Raw genomic sequence first — 19,092 nt, forward strand, 5'->3', positions numbered from 1 at the left:
TTTGTCATCCATATTTATTTTTACTTCAGGTAGTTTGCAAATTGTTGTTCTCTAGTTGTGCTAAAGGTGTGGATCATCCATGGCTTTGCTTAAGATTATTCAATATAGTTTCCAGAAAACATGTAACAGAGATCTGGGTTTTGGTGTATTCCATTATCTTTAGGAAAATAGATTTCAAATTTTTTTCCCCTTAGTCAATTGACTTTAGTCAACCCCATAATACAGGAGACTGAGCAAAGAATGGGAGTATAGCAAAAAGAGTCCTTTAAACTATGATATGCCATTTCAACCTTATAGTGGGGCTCCTGGGCTCATACCTGGTGATAAAGTAACACCTAATTCATGAGGGTCAATCTCTATTAAAGCCTTTGACTGTGTGATCACAATAAACTGGAAAATTCTGAAAGAGATGGGAATACCAGACCACCTGACCTGCCTCTTGAGAAACCTGTATACAGGTCAGGAAGCAACAGTTTGAACTGGACATGGAACAACAGACTGATTCCAAATGGGGAAAAGAGTACGTCAAGGCTGTATATTGTCTCCCTGCTTATTTAACTTCTATGCAGAGTACATCATGAAAAACACTGGGCTGGAGGAAGCACAAGCTGGAATCAAGATTGCCAGGAAAAATGATATTTCAATAACCTCAGATATGCAGATGACACCACCCTTACGGCACAAAGTGAAGAAGAACTAAAGAGCCTCTTGAAGAAAGTAAAAGAGGAGAGTGAAAAAGTTGGCTTAAAGCTCAACATCCAGAAAACTATGATCATGGCATCCAGTCCCATCACTTCATGGCAAATAGACGAGGAAACAGTGGAAACAGTGGCCGACTTTATTTTTCTGGGCTTCAAAATCACTGAAGATGGTGATTGCAGGCATGAAATTAAAAGACGCTTACTCCTTGGAAGGAAAGTTATGATCAACCTAGACAGCATATTAAAAAGCATAGACATTACTTTGCCAACAAAGGTCCGTCTAGTCAAGGCCATGGTTTTCCTGGTGGTCATATATGGATGTGAGATTTGGACTACAAAGAAAGCTGAGTGCCGGAGAATGATGCTTTTGAAGTGTGGTGTAGGAGAAGACTCTTGAGAGTCCCTTGGACTGCAAGGAGATCCAACCAGTCCATCCTAAAGGAGATCAGTCCTGGGTATTCATTGCAAGGACTGATGCTGAAGCTGGAACTCCAATACTTTGGCCACCTGTTGCGAAGAGCTGACTCATTTTAAAAGACCATGATGCTGGGAAACATTGAGGGCAGGAGAAGGGGACGACAGAGGATGAGATGGTTGGATGGCATCACCGACTCAATGGACTTGGGTTTGGGTGGACTCCAGGAGTTGGTGATGGACAGGGAGGCCTGGTGTGCTGTGGTTCATGGGGTCTCAAAGAGTCGTGAGCGACTGAACTGAACTGAATCTCTATTAAACCTAATCACAAACTAAGAGCTGTTTTTCAGGAAGAGAATTATTTGCCTAAGAAAATGCAACTTTGTGTCAAACCTTGGAGGTCTTTTTTCACGTTTTTCCTATCAGCGATTAGACACATTTCAAGTACGTTGGACCCACTGAGTGAAAATTGGTGAAGCGCATAGCTGATTACATTGCTGCTTTCACCACATGGGTTTATTTTGCCTGAGACCCCTATTCAAAACCCATTAACTTCTGATCACACAGTGAATACACCGGTGTAGTTTTTCCTAATGTGTTTGTCTGGATTATGGTTCATTAAAGATCTTCATTTTGTTTCTGAGAAGATAGATACCTTTTTACTTGAAAGAAATTTAGATAAAACATAGAAGAGACAGATAGACCAATGTATCATTGCACTTTATCTGGAGTGAAGGGAACTAGAAGTGTGATCTCATATGCTTTCCTCATAATCATGTATTTTGTAATCCTTCCACAGTCTAATATAAACACATACAAATGTTTTCTCCCTCTTTACCCAAAATACATCATAGTATCTTATACACATTATTTCTAAACTGTACTCTTTTCCCATCGCTTTCTATATTAGGAATAAAGAATATTATTTTATACAACCTTTTCAGTTCAGTTCAGTCGCGTCCAGCTCTTTGCTACCCCATGTACTGCACCACGCCAGGCCTCCCTGTCCATCATCAACTCCTGGAGTTTACCCAAACTCATGTCCATTGAGTCGGTGATGCCATCTAACCATGTCATCCTCTGTTATCTCCTCTCCTCCTGCCTTCAATCTTTCTCAACATCAGTGTCTTTTAAAATGAGTCAGCTCTTCGCATCAGATGGCCAAAATACTGGAGTTTCAGCTTTAACATCAGTCCTTCCAATGAACACCCAAGACCGATTTCCCTTAGGATGGACTGGTTGGATCTCCTAGCAATCCAAGGGACTCGCAAGTCTTCTCCAACACCACAGTTCAAAAGCATCAATTCTTCTGCGCTCAGCCCTCCTTACAGTCCAACTCTTACTATGCACCAATAAATGTATTATTTAATCAGCCCCCTAATGAGGGCTTCCATGATAACTCAGTTGGCAAAGAATCCACCTGCAGTGTAGGAGACCCCAGTTTGGTTCCTGGGTCAGGAAGATCTGCTAGAGAAGTGATAGGCTACCCACTCAAGTATTCCTGGGCTTCTCTGGTGGCTCAGCTGGTAAAGATCCGCCTGCAATGTGGGAGACCTGGGTTCAATCCGTGGGTTGGGAATATCCCCTAGAGAAGGGAAAGGCTACCCACTCCAGTATTCTGGCCTTAATTCCATGGACTGTATAGTCCATGAGGTCCCAAAGAGTTGAACAGGACTAAGCAACTTTCACTAGTGATGAGTATTAGTTACAAAATGTTTCAATGAATAGTTTTACACATACTATTTCACACACATGTGCAAGTATATTCCAGAAGTAGGACTTCTGGATCAAAGATTTAAGTATTTGTAATTTTGGATGATAGCTGAATACCTGCTCTCTACATGAATTATACTAATTTATAATCTCACCTGCAATGTATGAGAATGCTCATTTTATTCAATGCTTCAAAAGGTTTACCAACCTTCTGAATTCCTGCAAAGCTAACTTTTCAGATTGCATTTTTTTTGAGATAAAGCACTTTTCCATATGTTTAAGGGCCAGGTCTTCTGCCTTCGTACATTTTGCCCATTTTCCTCTTGAGTGGAAGTTCTTTTCATTGATATTTATAAATATTAGAGATTAGCACTTTGTGAATCAATTCAGTTATTTTTCAAGCTTTATCATTTGTCTTTTGACATAACTGATAGCATTTTCTTGCCACACAGGCTTTCCTTTTTAGACTGGACTTTCACCTTCTTCTATGATGGCCTTTAGATTGTGAGTCATAGTTAGGGAAAACATCCGCACTCTAATATTGTAAAAGGAAAACCAGAGAAGAGAGGTAAGGTTAAACTCTGTGTAATTTCTGTGATCTTTCTGCTTACCAGGGTTTTTATGCAAGCCAAGGATCATAGGTACTTAGTACTTCATATTTCAGCCATAGCTCCTTGCACAAAGTTGCACAAAGAATTTGATCAATGGCTGTCTTTACAAGTGTTTCCCTGTCCAGTGAGCTGCATGACATAGCTAATAAAATTACCAATTAATAATGGCTTGTGGTTAATAGCTTATTACAGAGCCTTTGCTGTAAGAATTAAAGCAGCAAGTAATTAGTAGCTATGTTCACAAGTGAAATTTCATATGCAGTATGAACAAAATTAACCATTACATCAACCATTACAAGCTCAAACATTACATCACAGAGACAGTGCTTGATATGAATGCACTGATTTATATATTTCTGGTTAAAGGGAACAGAAAGAATGAGAAACCAGTACATTAAATGACTACTATATATTATATAATTACACCTAAACAATACAGGCTACCACTTGAGTGCTTTCTATTTGCAAGTGTTTTACCTTTAACGTTGTAAAGTTACCATGATTATACAGATTTGAAATTATAGCTTTGAGGGATTAAAAATCATGTAGAAACTCAGAGTTATTACTTGGCGGTGGCAGAACAGGTAATCAAACCTGAGGCTTGTATATACCTGCCATATAGGTATGGTAGCTATGGCAGAAATGGTAATCAAAGGCCAAAGCTTGTATGTTTCCCACCATATAACTACGGATCTCCAAATGCACTGTGTGATTGGTAAACTCTGAATTGTGATGTACAGTTGATCCTCCAAGAACACAGTGGGTTAGAAGTATCCACATTCCAGTATCCATGGTTCCATACTGGCAGATTGAACCAACCACAGATGATGTACTATAGCAGAACATATTTATTGAAAAAAATTCACATATAAGTGAACACACATTTTATTGTTCAAGGGTTAGCTGTATAATATTTTCAGTGAAAAAGTTATGTGGGAACTTATAATTATATTTGGGCCATTCCAAATGTTTCTATGAAAAACTGAATTAATTTGTCCATTTATCTTCTGGTTTGAACCTGAGTCACCTCTGCATCTCAAGGGTATTTCCATAAGCAGTTGACAAAATACTCACTGTATGTTTGCTGAAGGAGTGACATGAAGCTGTGAATCACAGAAGTCAAAAACTGTAAAATCAGATGTCAGAAAAAAATCAACACTAGTTAAGGATAATGTCTATGCTCATTTAAATTTGAAAATCCAAGGCAACAACCTAGAGAAAGTATTAAGTATGGTCCGATGGAATGAACCTTCTTTAGAGGATGAAAACAAGACTAATTTACTATCTCCGATAACTTCTGCTAAAATAACGTCAGCAGAAGAAATATATGCAGCTATTTAATATTCTACTTGTCAAAACCCTATATTCCATACAATGAGATGATTATCAAAGCTAGTATCTGGTATCTAACCAGTGCAAAGATTTTTTTCTCTCATGGAAACCATCATTAGAAACTGATCACAGATGTATGCTGCTGAACTACTAAACAGCCCAAATGACCTGAGTTCATTAATTATTCATCAGAAAGAAGGGAAAATATCACTGGGTAAATCAACAAAATATTTCTACTGGTCCCTAAAAAGGACTTTATTAGTATGCTTCACAAAACTATTAATTTTCTTCCTGCATTATCCTTTGCTTTGATCCCAATGAAGACACTGAGCCTATGCATACCAAGTAGGGGAAATTGGTTTTTAGAAGGGCCAGACAATTGTGAGAACTAAACTTTTTGCACATACTAATAAACAAGTGAGACATAGGCATATTAGAAACACTGTATATTTAATGTCAAAGAATTTTGAATTCAAGTACAAAAATTAAACAACACATGATTTCAACATTAAAACACCATAACACTTCTTACTCAACTATACATCGAATATCAAAAACACAGAAGTATAACTACAAAAACCTTGAATACATTAACAGCAAAATTATAATTTATTTCTACAACAAATAATTATTAACTAAAATATTTATAGTTATTTTCAAGGACCACAATGGTAGACTTTTTCTTTAGTACTGCATAAAATTTGCATCTTAATCTTTTTGCCCTTCATTTCTTTTTACATAATAGTTAGATGCTTCTGGTTATATAATTGTTCTAATCTCTGATACAGATAAGTGATCCTTGGTAATCAAATCTAGTGCTTTAACACTTGTGAAACTCTATTTAGTAAAGTTACAATGAAAAAAATTAATGTAAACTTCTGGGTTCTATTGACCACTCAAGAATCAGAAGTTATTTAAAATCCCCAAAATTTAAAATGAACAGTAGTTTGTTATACCTTTATCAAGAGAAATCACTGAGTAACTTTTTAACTGTAGCATTTTTATAAGTTTTACAACTGTAGGCTATTCTGATGTTTACTATGACTGATATTTACTATGTTGAATATGTAATTTTCATTTTAAAACCAAATGTACAAACCCGATTCTAAAATAAAACTATTTTAATGTGCATGCTTTACAAAGAAACTTCATATTCCTGTTTACAGTATTTTCTTCAGAAGAATGAGGCCTGATTGGAGATATATAATCGCTGTCCAACATGGCTGCCATTAGCAAGAGGTATCGTTGGTGACAAGGAATAGCTTGGATAAGAGTAAGGCCTTGAAGTATAAGGAAGCACGCTGGGAGTCCCAGAAGAGAGGGTAGCACTAACAGGGGAAAGACTATTTATTGAGCTGCGACGGAAATTGTAGTCTGTAAATAAATACATAACAATTATGCCGCACATCTTTATGGTTACAAATTTAACTCAAAGAGACAATGCATTATAACTATAATCACAGTTTAACATAATGTTCTAAAACTTTCAAAGTCCTGATCATCTTACATTGCTGGTAAAGACTATTTCAGCATTCACTGCCTTGCAAATCCTGACAGTTTCATCCGTCAGTTACGTTAACTTTCACCGACACAATGCTTCAGGCATCTTACCAGGATGCATTCTTGGATATCTATTAATTGTTTTGTGTCTTTATGATCACCAAAAAAGAGAACCTCTGATTTCTCTTACTCTATTCACAATGAAGCTCCTTTTAAATCTGATATTAACACTAAGGGGTAGGTCATCCATGAAGAAAAGATATAAAACACTGAATTCATTATTTGCTTCTTTTTAAAAATTGTGTTAGGTGAAACATTTACCCCTGGATTGCAAAATCTGTCTAATATTTCATTACTTAAATATTAATATAAACAATTATACAACTCAACAAACCAACTTAATATCAGAATCCTACCAGTACCATAAACAGTAAAATGAATCATCTTCATAAAATAAACATCAAGAAACCATTATCAACTTACAATATTGAGAAATCCAAAAATTAATCCAAATTATTTTTTGAAAACCAGTATTTGAAATATTACTGTTCCAAAATAAACATTCATCTTATGTAGATGCAATTTCCTGCTTCATTAACTATAATGTTTAGAGATGTGTGTGACCATTAAAGACCAAATCTGTTAAATCCTGTACTTTCCAAAAACTCAACTATGTTCTTTAGTGTAGAGTAAGTCAAAGAGTGTGAAAATGAATATAAAATGATTATTTATAAAAGGTATGGTACTTCTACGAATGGAAGAAATTAGATCATCTAATATATAGGTCAAATGTTTTCCATATTTTCCTGGTACTATAAATGAGGCTTAAAAACGAACATTAACCTAGTATTGTCATGGAATTTAATAGTAGGCCAACAGGAATGAGATCAATTGCAGGGGAATAAACTCAAGAAACATCAGAAAGAACCTAGTTTAAAAAAAAATGGAAAAAATAAAAATCAGTTAAATGTAAGTTTAATTTCTAGCACTGTAAAACTCTAATTAGAATAATTTTTATGAACTTTTAATGGTACCATAAGATCAATGAAAGCAGTTTGCTACAAGAAGACAAATACCAAGACATCCAGTTAAAAATATTTTCAATATTGTGAAACTGGATAAGGAATTATCCATTTGATACCATTTGTTTTCCTAGTATCTAGGTATTACAGAATAAAGTAACATTAATCCAGGTACTATAGAAATTTTTCTTCTTCTTTTAAAGGATCCTCTTTGCCTGAAGCATTACAATATTGAGTATAAATAGAAACCTTAATACTTCTGATAATTCTAATAACTGTTTTTTTAAAAAGTTCTGATTCTCTCCTCTCATTCTAAAGATTATCACACAAATACAATCAATTCCTTATTCATATAGTTCATACTTTCAAATTTTAACAATGTGATCACAGACAACATGATTTAAAAGAACAGGTCTTCAAATAGTTATACTTTGTATATGGGGAAATGCAGTTTTCAGAGAAATCACTCTCACTTTGGGTTTATATCCATTCAAGATCTAATGCAGCCTGTTCATGGAATGTGGCTAAAAAAGAGATTTTCAGAAGATTTCACAAAGAAGATACAGACAACTGGCTACTTACAGAGTGTTCATTAGGTCTGAAAAACTGCATGTTTTATATACCCCTACTGTAAACCTTCAATTTAAAAACACACTAATGACCACTGTAGTCTCACACTCTGAAGGAGACTAAAATATAAAATTAAAAGGGCACTTTGATGGCTTTATTCATAGAGGATAAACAAAGAAAAAAAATTCTCCCTAATACGACAAAGATTGGGAAATAAAGAGCTTCAGATGTTTACAAGCATTTCAAAAAAAATTCTTTTGCAATCTAAAACTCTAAATATATTCAGAAAAACATCTGGGTATCTAGAAAATATAATACATACCAAAGTTGAGATAATACCTGTGAGATAAATCTAGATGAATTTTATTTCCTCTAATATATAATTTATGTATCACAGACAACAGAGCTCAGAAACATCACTGATTTCTATGAAACAACAAATTAACAAATGAATTAAAATTCCTAACATATTTACTTGCCCACCTCTGCTTTTTCTTCCCAATGAACATCCTTAGTTCTTCAATCCCACTGTTTCTGCCTCAGACTGGGATATGGACTCCCCTGCCCCCTTCTTCTTAAGGGAATGACACAGAGCCAATTTCAGAATTTGTTTTACACCGATAATTATTCAACTGTCTTAACACTTTTTAAATTGAGGTAAAATTTACATTTTACATTTAAATTGAGGTACAATTTACATGGGGCTTCTCTAACAGCTCAGCTGGTAAAGAATCCACCTGCAATGCGGGAGACCTGGGTTCGATCCCGGGTTGGGAAGACCCCCTGGAGAAGGGAAAGGCTATCTACTCCAGTATTCTGGCCTGGAGAATTCCATGGAATGTATAGTCCCAAAGAGTTGGACACGACTGACTTTCACTTTCACAATTTACATACGATAAAATGCATACATCTTATGTGTTCATTACAGTGAGTATTGCTAACTATAAAAACCTATGTAAACAACACCTAAAGCAAGATAAAAAACATATCCTTCAATCTAGAAGATTCCATTACCCATTTCAGAGCCCTTCTATTTGAGGCAACCACTTTCTGATGGCTAGCAGTATTAGTTTAGTTTTGCCTGTTCTCAGACTTTATATAAAATGAATTAAGGTACTTTCTATGTCTAGATTCATTCATGTTCTATCAGTAGTCTGTTCATTCTTAATGTTGAGTGAGTAGTCCACTGTATGAATACACCACAACTTCTTTATCCATTTACCTGTTGATAAAAATTTGAGTTGTTTCTAACTTTGACTATTATGATTAAGCTGTTATATACATTCTTATACAAGTTCTTTTGTGAATATATATTTTCATTTCTTTGGGGTAAATAACTAACAGTAGAATTGCTAGCTAAAAGGGTAGAGACAGATACTGCTAAACAGTGCATTTACAGCAGTACACTCAACATCAATGAAATATGAGAGCTCCAGCTGCTCCACACCTAACATTTGTTATTGCCAGAGCTTTTAATCACCGCTATTCCAGTGATATGAAATGATATCTCATTTTGGTTTTAATCTGTATTTCCCTTATGTTTAATAAGGATTCCCTGGTGGCTCAGATGGTAAAGAATCTGCCTGCACTGCAGGAGACCCAGGTTTGATCCCTGGGTTGGGAGGATCCCCTGGAGAAGAAAATGGCAACCCACTCCAGTCTTCTTGCCTGGAGAATCCCCATGGACAGAGGCGCCTGGTGGGTTATAGTCCACAGGGTCGCAAAGAGTCACACACAACTGTGAGACTAACATTTTTACTTTCACAAAATTTAATCATAAAATTTAGAGGGCTCCAGATAATCTGGGTTTCAGAAAACCTCACAGCCTGCTAAATGGGGGCTACATGCCTACTTGTTACGGCATGCAAGAGACTGGTGGAACACAACCAAGATGTTTAAATTGCAGAAGTCAAGTTGCAAAGATCTGAGATGCAAAGGCTGGCTACAGGCATATTTCACTGCATGTAGCATCTGAAAAGATTCTTTGTTATGATTTATGAGGGTCCTGGTTAGGTCTTGGTTCTGACCCCAGTGATTTGCAGTAAAAATGAACCCAAAGGCTTGAACTAGATATTTTACTGAAATGGTCACTTACTGATCATTCTTATTGGGTTTTCTTCTTACTATTGGTATCAATAATTTTTTTTACTAATTAAATTCTCTAAATTAAAATATTAAATAGCAACAGCTTGAGTCCTCAGAAGTCTCTACTTTAAACCCTCTTTCACTGAAGAATATTACTGACAAAAGATGGTTGATTTGAGTGACTTTTCCATATTCCACACAGTTAAACAGAGAAAACAAGTTAAAAATTAGGCCTTCTAACTCCTAGGAAAGTACTATTTCCACCTGATCAAGCTTTTTTACTCTGACAAGTTTCTCAAAACTGGGTTGAGAGAAAGTGTTTCAAAAGGGTGCTGTGGGCAGGGTGAGAGAAAGAGAGTGCTGAAGCTTCCCAGGTGGCTCAGTTGGTAAAGAATCTGCCCGCAATGTAGGAGGACCCAGGTTTGATCCCCAGGTTGAGAAGACCCCCGAGGAATGGCAACCGACTCCAGTATTCCTCCATGGAAATTTCACTGACCAGAGGAATCTAGTGGACTATAGTCATGGGGTCACAAAGAGTCAGACACGACTGAGTGACTAACACTAAGCTACCCGGCTTCTGCTTGCACCTACCCACACCCTCATTTTCCACTTCAACACACAACTCTGCATTCCCTTGCTTTAAATGCTAAACTTTTATGCAACATTTAAGGAAAAGGCCCTTAATGTATGAGTAACTTGCTCTAATATAATGCTTTATTCGAGATATCATTTTAATCAAATCCTCTAAAATTCCGTATTTATATGCTGAATGAAAACATTTTTACAGAATAAATTTGATTTATAGGCTTAACCTTAAGTGGGCCTGTAATTCCAGAAGATTCTGAAGCTATGTCTGGAGTGAGCAGGATCGTGAGTCACAGCCACGGTGCCACGTGGTGCCAGGGAGCGAGTGCAGAGCCTGGCAGCACATGTCCCACCTGCTTGCCACTCCTGCCTCCGCAGTGAACACACTGAGGCCTCTGAGCCTTCTCTGTCCAGCATGAGAGACAAACACCACCAATATGTTTCTCAGTGGAAACTAAGAAACAGGTATACTGATTTATTCTATTTGTGTCTTGCTTTTCTGTTTCTCTCTTACACATCTTGAGGGAACATCATAGAATCGCTAGCTGCTTTTGTTTCATACAAAGGAGAAAGCCTTAATAGAGACTTTAAAGTGAGTTCCAAGAAAGTATCCTCTCATATTAATCTTTTTCTCTTTTAGTTTCTAACCAGACACTCTTTAAATTCATTTTCCGTTAGAAAGTAAATTCCTCGTAATTGGTTTTTTCTATTCTCCTTGTTAGCTCTGTGAATTCTACCTTGATGTCCACCTCTTCTTTCTGATGTACCTTTATAAAGTGTACGATTCAGTGATTTTTCGTATATGCACAAAGTTATGCAACCAAACACCACTATACAGAGCATTTTCAAGACCCTCAACAGAAACTCTGTATGTACCTATTAGCAGTCACTCCCCATTCCATCTCCTCCAGCCCCAGCAACCACTCACTTTTCTGTTTCTTCAGATTTGCCTATTATAGATTTTTCATATAAATGAAACTACATAATTAAGGTGGTCTTTCTCAACTGACTTAGCATGATTTAAAGGTTCATCCATGTAGTATGTATAATGCATTCTGTTTATCCAAATTGTTTATCCATTTGTTTATCAATGGACATTTACCTTTTGGTTGTTGGGAATAATGCTGTTAAAGAGTACGTGCACAAAATTTTGTGTGAACATATGTCTTCAATTCTCTAGAACGAATAACTAGGAATGGAATTTCTGGGTCATATGGTAAACTCTATGTTTAACTTTCTGAGGTATTGCCAATGATTTTCCAGGAAACTATATACCATGTTAACACTCCCAACAGCAATGTGAAGCACCCGATGTTTTGACCTATGAAAAACATTTCCACCTTTAACATGTATTTTAAGCATTTCTTTAGATTTCTATGAGATCTGTCAAAATTTTGAAAAAATTTCATTTTACCATTTTTTATTTCAATTTCTAATATTCTAATAGCCATAACTATAGTAACTCAATAACTTTCTTTTACTGAACCACTGGATTTCATCTTTAAAATAGTTTTTTCTAACAATATTATATATATCTAGAATATTTTTAAAAGGCTGGGTTCAAACATAGACATTAAAATCATGTATGTTAGAAAACAATTAACATTTATCATTCATTATGCTGTATTTCTATCCTAGTACAGAAGACCAAGAGCTAACTGTAAAGCAGAGGAAAGCATTTTCAGAATTGGTAATTATTAAACAACTATAACCTATGAGATATTTAAGATCACTAATTACATTTTTATGTAATATTTTTGACTGGACTACATTAGGAGTATCAAATTTACTGGTATTTTTACCTCATTTACTTTCCCTACTTCAAGTAAATTTTTTTGAAGTATTTTTATTTCCTACTTAATTTTTCCTATCAGGTGACCAACATGTTTCTCTAAGACTAGGCCCACAGAGTAACTGAAGTCAGTATTTCTGTTTTAACATGATTTATAGGAGGGTTTGAATATGATAATCTTAGTAATAGGAGGCTGGGTAAGAAAGTTACTGTCTATAACTGTTTCCTTATAAGCTTCTAGTTAATTAGTTCTCTGATTTTACTAGATGATTATATTTCTCAGATTCAATTTTGAGGGGAAATTATTAATTAAATTATGGACTGCAGCCTACCAGACTCCTCCGCCCATGGGATTTTCCAGGCAGGAGTACTGGAGTGAGTTGCCATTGCCTTCTCTGCATTACAGTGTAATTCCCATATAATTTTGAAGATTTGGGTTTAAAATTCTTTCTCTAAAAACTCTGATATCATAAATCATAAACATTTTGTCAATTATCTGTATTATTATTAACAAATTACAGCTGTTTCATTCTAAATTATCTAAAGATTATAATTGAAACCCCAAAACAAAGGTTTGAAATCCTCAAAAATGCAAACTAATATCACTACAGTGAAAGCAATCAGTTTCAGTGCCTGCCTGGGAAAGAGGACCCAGAAGAATACGTGGATTATAGTAAAGGTGACAGAAATCTTCTTTTTCTTGATTTCACAGATTTATAAAGCAAAACTGACCAGAAGTGTACACTTTAAATATGAGCATTTTATTGTATTTTAATTACACTTCAAAAAAGTTATAAAGAAATCCCAAGCATTTCTCTGAGATAGTTTAAAAGTTTCCCAAACTACATCCCACACAATTCTTGTTGAAACAAGAATCCCTTGGGCCAAAAAACATCTTAGGAAAATTTTAGGAAAGATGGATCTAACAGCTAAACAAATTGTACTATAGTTATTCAGGATGCTAATTGCAACATGACCACAGAAACAGCTATTTCACTGAACAACTGTGCAAATCAGTACAGAAGAACCTTTAATAAGACTACTATATAATGGGAAAACATTAAAAAGAAATCAGAAAAAAATCTTAAAATATGTTAAATACAGAAATTATAAACTCAAATGTCTTCAGAGGCCAAGATGTAACAAACAAAAGAGCTCAAAAAGGACCAAATGTTAAATAATAGGTGCCCAGCTATTTGTACTGAAGTGAAACCTAGCTTCCTTCCTGTCAAAAAATTGAAGAGACCAAACAAATTCTTCCTAGAACTTCTATATGCTACCTTTGTATTAAGAGATTTAATTATGTCAAATTCCTTTTAATGCTAGTTTAGATACCATTTGGAAAAAGAGGAATAAAAGAGCAGCCTATGAGAGGGAATATTATGATTTGAGTTATAGCAAACTAGGCTTCCTAGGTGGCACCAGTGGTTAAGAACTCACTTGCCAATGCAGGAGACAAAAGACACGAGTTCGATCCCTGGGTTAGGAAGACGCCCTGGAGGAGAACATGGCAACACACCACTGTTCTTGTCTGAATCCGGAATCCAGAGGAGTCTGGCAGGCTACAGTCCATAAGGGCACAACGAGTCAGACGTGACTGAAGCGACACCACACATACAAAGCCAGGCTTCAGTATAGCTTAAGAATTGTAGCTCACTACAAAACCTGTCTGAGCCAAGGTGAAGATACAGCTCTAAGAAAGACAGCAACTCTTTTCAAGTTTCATTTCCATCAGCAAATTTAGTCCTCATACTTTAAAATTTGAACAAAAAAACTTGTAGGGAAGGCAGTTCTGAGAACAGCATCACATATTTAAAAATTTTAACTAAGATTAAGATCTATACAAATAAAGTTTTAAGTTTCAAATTTAAATATACTGCTTGTATCTGAAGTATGTTGTTCTGTTCAGTTGTTAAATCATGTCCTACCCCATGGACTGTAGCACACTGGGATCCTCTGTCCTTCACTGTCTCCCAGAGTCTGCTCAAATTCATGTCCACTGAGTTGGTGAGCCTATCTAAATATCTCATCCTCCGCTGCACCCTTCTGCTTTTTCCCCTTTCTCCTTCTGCCTTCTATCTTTCCCAGAATCAAGGTCTTTTCCAGTGAGTCAGATCTTTGCATCAGGGGGCCAAAGTATTAGAGCTTTGGCCCCAGCATCAGCCCTTCCGGTGAATGATCAGGGTTGATTTCTTCAGGATTGACTGGTTTGGTCTCCTGGGTGAACAAAGGGCTCTCTCAAGAGTCTTCTCCTGTATCATAATTCAAAAGCATCAGCTCTTAGCGCTCAACCTCCTCTACAGTCCAACTCTCACATCCGTAGGTGACTACTGGAAAAACCACAGCTCTGACCATACAGACCTTGTTGGCAAAGTGATGTCTTCTTTTTAATACACTGTCTAGGGGCTTCCCTGATAGCTCAGTTGGTAAAGAATCCACCTGAAATGCAAGAGATTCCTGGGTTGGGAAGATCTGCTAGAGAAGGAATAGGCTACCCAACCCAGTATTCTTGGGCTTCCCTTGTGGTTCAGCTGGTAAAGAATTCACTTACTTGAGGGAAACCTAGGTTCAATCCCTGGGTCTGGAAGATCCTCTGGATAAGGGAAAGACTACTGACTCCAGTATTCTGGACTAGAGAATGCCATGGACATGCACAGTCCATGGGGTCACAAGGAGTCGGACATGACTGAGCAGCTTTCACTTTCACTTAGGTTTCTCATAGCTTTCTTCCCAAGGAGCAAGCATCTTTTAACTTCAAGGCTGCAGTCACTGTCCACAGATAATTTTGGAGCCCAAGAAAAGAAAATCTGTAACTGCTTCCACTTTTTCACCATTTCCCATGAAGTGACGGGATCAGATGTTGTGACCTTAGTTTTTTGAATGTTGAGTTAAGCCAGCTTTTTCACTCTCCTCTTTCACCCTTATCAAAAGGCTCTTTAGATTCTCTTCACTTTCTGTCATGAGTGTGCTATCATTCGAATATCTGAGGTTCTGATATTTCTCCTGGCAGTCTTGATTTCAGGGTGGAGGGATTTCACATGATGTACTCTGCATATAAGTTAAATAAGCAAGGTGACAATATACAACACTCCCATACTCCTTTTCCAATTTTGAACCAGCCAGTTGTACCACGTTTGGGTCTGTTATTTCATGACCTGCACACAGGTTTCTTGTTTATCAGGAGACGGGTGAGTGAGGTGGTCTGGTATTCCCATCTCCTGAAGAACTTTCTAGTTTGTTGTGATTTATACAGTGAAAAGCTTTAGACATAGTCAACGAAGCAGAAGCAGATGCTTTTCTGGAATTCCTTTGCTTTTTCTACAATACAATGAATACTGGCAATTAAATCTCTGGTTCCTCTGCCTGGAAGTTGTACATCTGGAAGTTCTCAATTCACATACTACTGAAGTCTAGCCTGAAGAATTTTGAGCCATTATCTTGCTAGTATGTGAAATGAGTGCAATCAGATGGTAGTTTGAACATTCTCTGGCATTACCCTTCTTTGGGATTGGAATGAAAATTGACCTTTTCCAGTTCTGTGGCCCCTGCTAAGTTTTCCAAATTTGCTGGCGTATTCAGTGCAGTACTTTCACATCATCTTTTAGGATTTGAAACAGCTCATAGGAATTCTATCATCTCCACTAGCTTTGTTCATAGCAATGCTTCATAAAGCCCACTTGAGTTCACACTCCAGGATGTCTGGCTCTGGGTGAGTGACTATGGCATTATGGTTAGCTGGGTCATTGAGACCTTTCTTGCATAGTTTGTCTGTATATTCTTGATAACTATTCTGAATCTCTTCTGCTTCTGTTAGGTCCTTACTTTTTCTTTCCTTTATCGTGACCATCCTTGCATAAAACGTTCCCTTAATACCTCCAGTTTTCTTAAAGAGATTTTTCTATTGTTTTCCTCTGTCTCTTTGCATTGCTCATTTAAGAAGGACTTTTTATCTATCCTTCCCATTTTCTGAAACTAAAGTTGGGTATATCTTTCCCTTTCTCCCTTGCCTTTTGCCTCTCTTCTTTCTTCAGCTATTTGTAAAGCCTCTTCAGACACTTTGCCTTCTTGCATTTCTTTTTTTTTTTTTTTTTTGAGATGACTTTGGTCACCACCTCCTGTACAATGTTTTAAACTTCCATCCATAGTTCTTCAGGCACTCTGTCTTCAGATCAAATCCCTTGACTCTTCATCACTTCTACTGTATTAATCATAATAGATAAGATTTAGGTCATACCTGAATGGTTTAGTGGTTTTCCCTACTTTCTTCAATTTAAGTCTGTATTTTGCAGTAAGGAGCTCATGATCTGAGCCACAGTCAGCTCCAGGTCTTGTTTTTGCTGACTGTATAGTGCATTTCCATTTTCAACTGCAAAGAATATAATCAATTTGACTTTGGTATTGACCATCTGGTCAAAACTGTTAGCCTTTGCCCTCCTTCATTTTGTACGCCAAGGCTAAATTTGCCTTGCTATTCCAGGTATTGCTTCACTTCCTACTTTTGCATTCCAGTGCAAAAGTGTGAGTCTTTCATGGATCACAGCCTTGTCATGGCAAAGGAGCTTGTAAACTTAATGAAGCTTTAAGCCATGCCATGTAGGGTCACCCAAGAGGACTGGGTCATAGTGAAGAGTCCTGCAAAATGAGGTCTATTGGGGGAACAGATGGCAAACCACTCCAGTATTCTTGCCACAAGAATCCCATGAACAGTATCTGAAGTATGAGTTATAGTTAATATTTATTGAGCACTTACTAAGTACAAAAAAATAACTATACAAGATGAGCAGTATTTAATCCTTACAATAGCCTTACAAGGTAAGTACTACTAATTTTCTCTTTAACATGGAGGAAACTGAGGTACAGAAAGGTAAAAAACTTACTCAAGAACATACGGATTACTTCCCAGTGAACCACATTTTTTTTGTCTCTGTATGTAAAAATGAATTTAGATACTAATAATATTTACTCAAACTCTAAACTACTTTAATTTCCCACTAAAATTTATCCTTCTCAGTACCGCATTGAAAAAACTAAGTGACTCCTAATGAAAGTAATCTTCATTCTAAACTGCGTCAATAATAATCTGGCCCAATGAATCTGAAAAACCAGACTTGCACTGTCAAGTCAGTCTGAGGAGTCTGAGGCAGTCTGCTTATGACATGCTTATTTCAACTGCATCTACTTTAGAATGTTGTTTGTCATCTTGGTGCTTTTCAATGTACACACTAGCCTGTTTAAAGTTTTGAGAAGTCCTAAAATATGGAAACCAGTTTAACTTTTTAAAACTTTGTGTAATGTGTCTATAATCATCAAAGCTATAATCATCAAAAATTGACACAGGTTTCATTGGCCAATTTTAAATATTTCTTCTTAAAACTGTAAGGAAAAATAATTTATAACTAGCTTTCTGAAAACTAAATATACCACTTAATATTCCTAAGAAGCTTTTTCTTACCTGCTTATTTTCTCCAAATTCTTCTACATAGGTCCAGGCTGAAGAGACTGTGTTCCCTGTCTGTAAGCAGTGAAGACAGAAAAGAATTGAGTCTTTAGATTGATGTTATCCCTATCTTGGAAGTGATGGAATCCTTGATAACGTCAGTTTAAATTATCTGATATGAATATGAAATATGAAATATTTAAATATGAAAATATTTAAATATGAAAATAAATTTAGAGGAAAAGACACAAGTGATAGTTATTTCTGAAGTTCTGCAAAGATGAACAAAGAGCAATATTTTGCTTTTGGAATGAAAATTATGATTTAATACATTAACAGAATTAACATATCTTTCTATACAAATTAAGACCTTATAGTTGGTTTTTCCAAGAAGGACTACTCTATCAATAAAATAAGAAAAATATTTAAAAAACAAATGAGATTGCCCGATTTTTGATAAGTGGATAGCCAAAGAACCTAAGTGAATTTGAAAAAAATCAACATTATTTCCCTCTGTGTTAAAAAGAAATAAATAGCCAAAATAATACTAACCTTAAAAAATATCTGACTTATTAACAGCTAAACTTAATCTACTTGAAGCCTAACTTAGCTATATACAGTGTAACTTTGAATGTCCATCCATTTTGGTGGATCTCTGTATTCAAGTATGAACAAGTAAAAAATGTTTGATCCACATTAAACTATAGACTTTAAATACTGATCTTACAGATAACTCAGCAGAAAAAGTCACCATATTTTCTGATTTTTATGTAGTAAATTAGGTATTTAGTCAACCCTTCCCAGTGAGAACTAAATACCCAGACATTTATTAAAAGAAAAGCTAACTATCTAAAAGCACCGAGAATGATCAAGACTAAAGAACTGTGGGACTGTGATCTTAGACAGGAAGAAACTCAAAGAGGTGTGCACATCTTCTGGAGGTATGTTTTGCCTACAAAGACTGGCAAGTTCTAAAGAGGGATCTGAGAGACAAAGGAAGATGGCAACATACAGACAAATTTCTGAGGATAAGAGCACAAAAACTGGAATTGAGGAGCATGTCTAGAACCCTGAATAAAACAGAACTAGAGGCAGACTAGTTTTAATTTAGTTTAGAAGACTACATTCAAATCTCAATATCTGCCAAGATTAAGACAATCTGAGGTTGCCAGTCCTATGGTCACCTTTTAAAGCAAGCATATTAGCTTTCAGATCGTAACGTTTTTCATATTATCATATATGAAATGGCATTCAATCGAAAAGAACCAATCATATAAAAAGATAAAATAATGTGACCTAAAATCACAAGAAATAGAAGTCAACAGTAACA

At 36.0% G+C, this 19,092-nt stretch overlaps 1 protein-coding gene across 3 annotated transcripts in view; it reads right to left on the reverse strand.

The window, feature by feature from the left end:
- Nucleotides 1–5,204: 5,204 nt before the first annotated feature.
- RBM46 (RNA binding motif protein 46) overlaps nt 5,205–19,092 on the reverse strand; it is a 55,981-nt gene continuing 42,093 nt past the window's right edge. For 2 of the 3 annotated variants that reach the window (XM_042234245.2, XM_004017180.6), the window contains exon 5: nt 5,205–6,145. In XM_042234245.2, the coding sequence (XP_042090179.1) occupies nt 5,946–6,145 (200 nt within the window). In that variant the 3' untranslated portion in view covers nt 5,205–5,945. Of the gene's footprint in view, nt 6,146–17,777; nt 17,838–19,092 lie in introns of all 3 variants that reach the window. The other variant, XM_027980317.3, reaches the window with a different exon arrangement.

Source organism: Ovis aries, chromosome 17 (assembly GCF_016772045.2).
Source record: "Ovis aries strain OAR_USU_Benz2616 breed Rambouillet chromosome 17, ARS-UI_Ramb_v3.0, whole genome shotgun sequence".
NCBI lineage: Eukaryota > Metazoa > Chordata > Mammalia > Artiodactyla > Bovidae > Ovis > Ovis aries.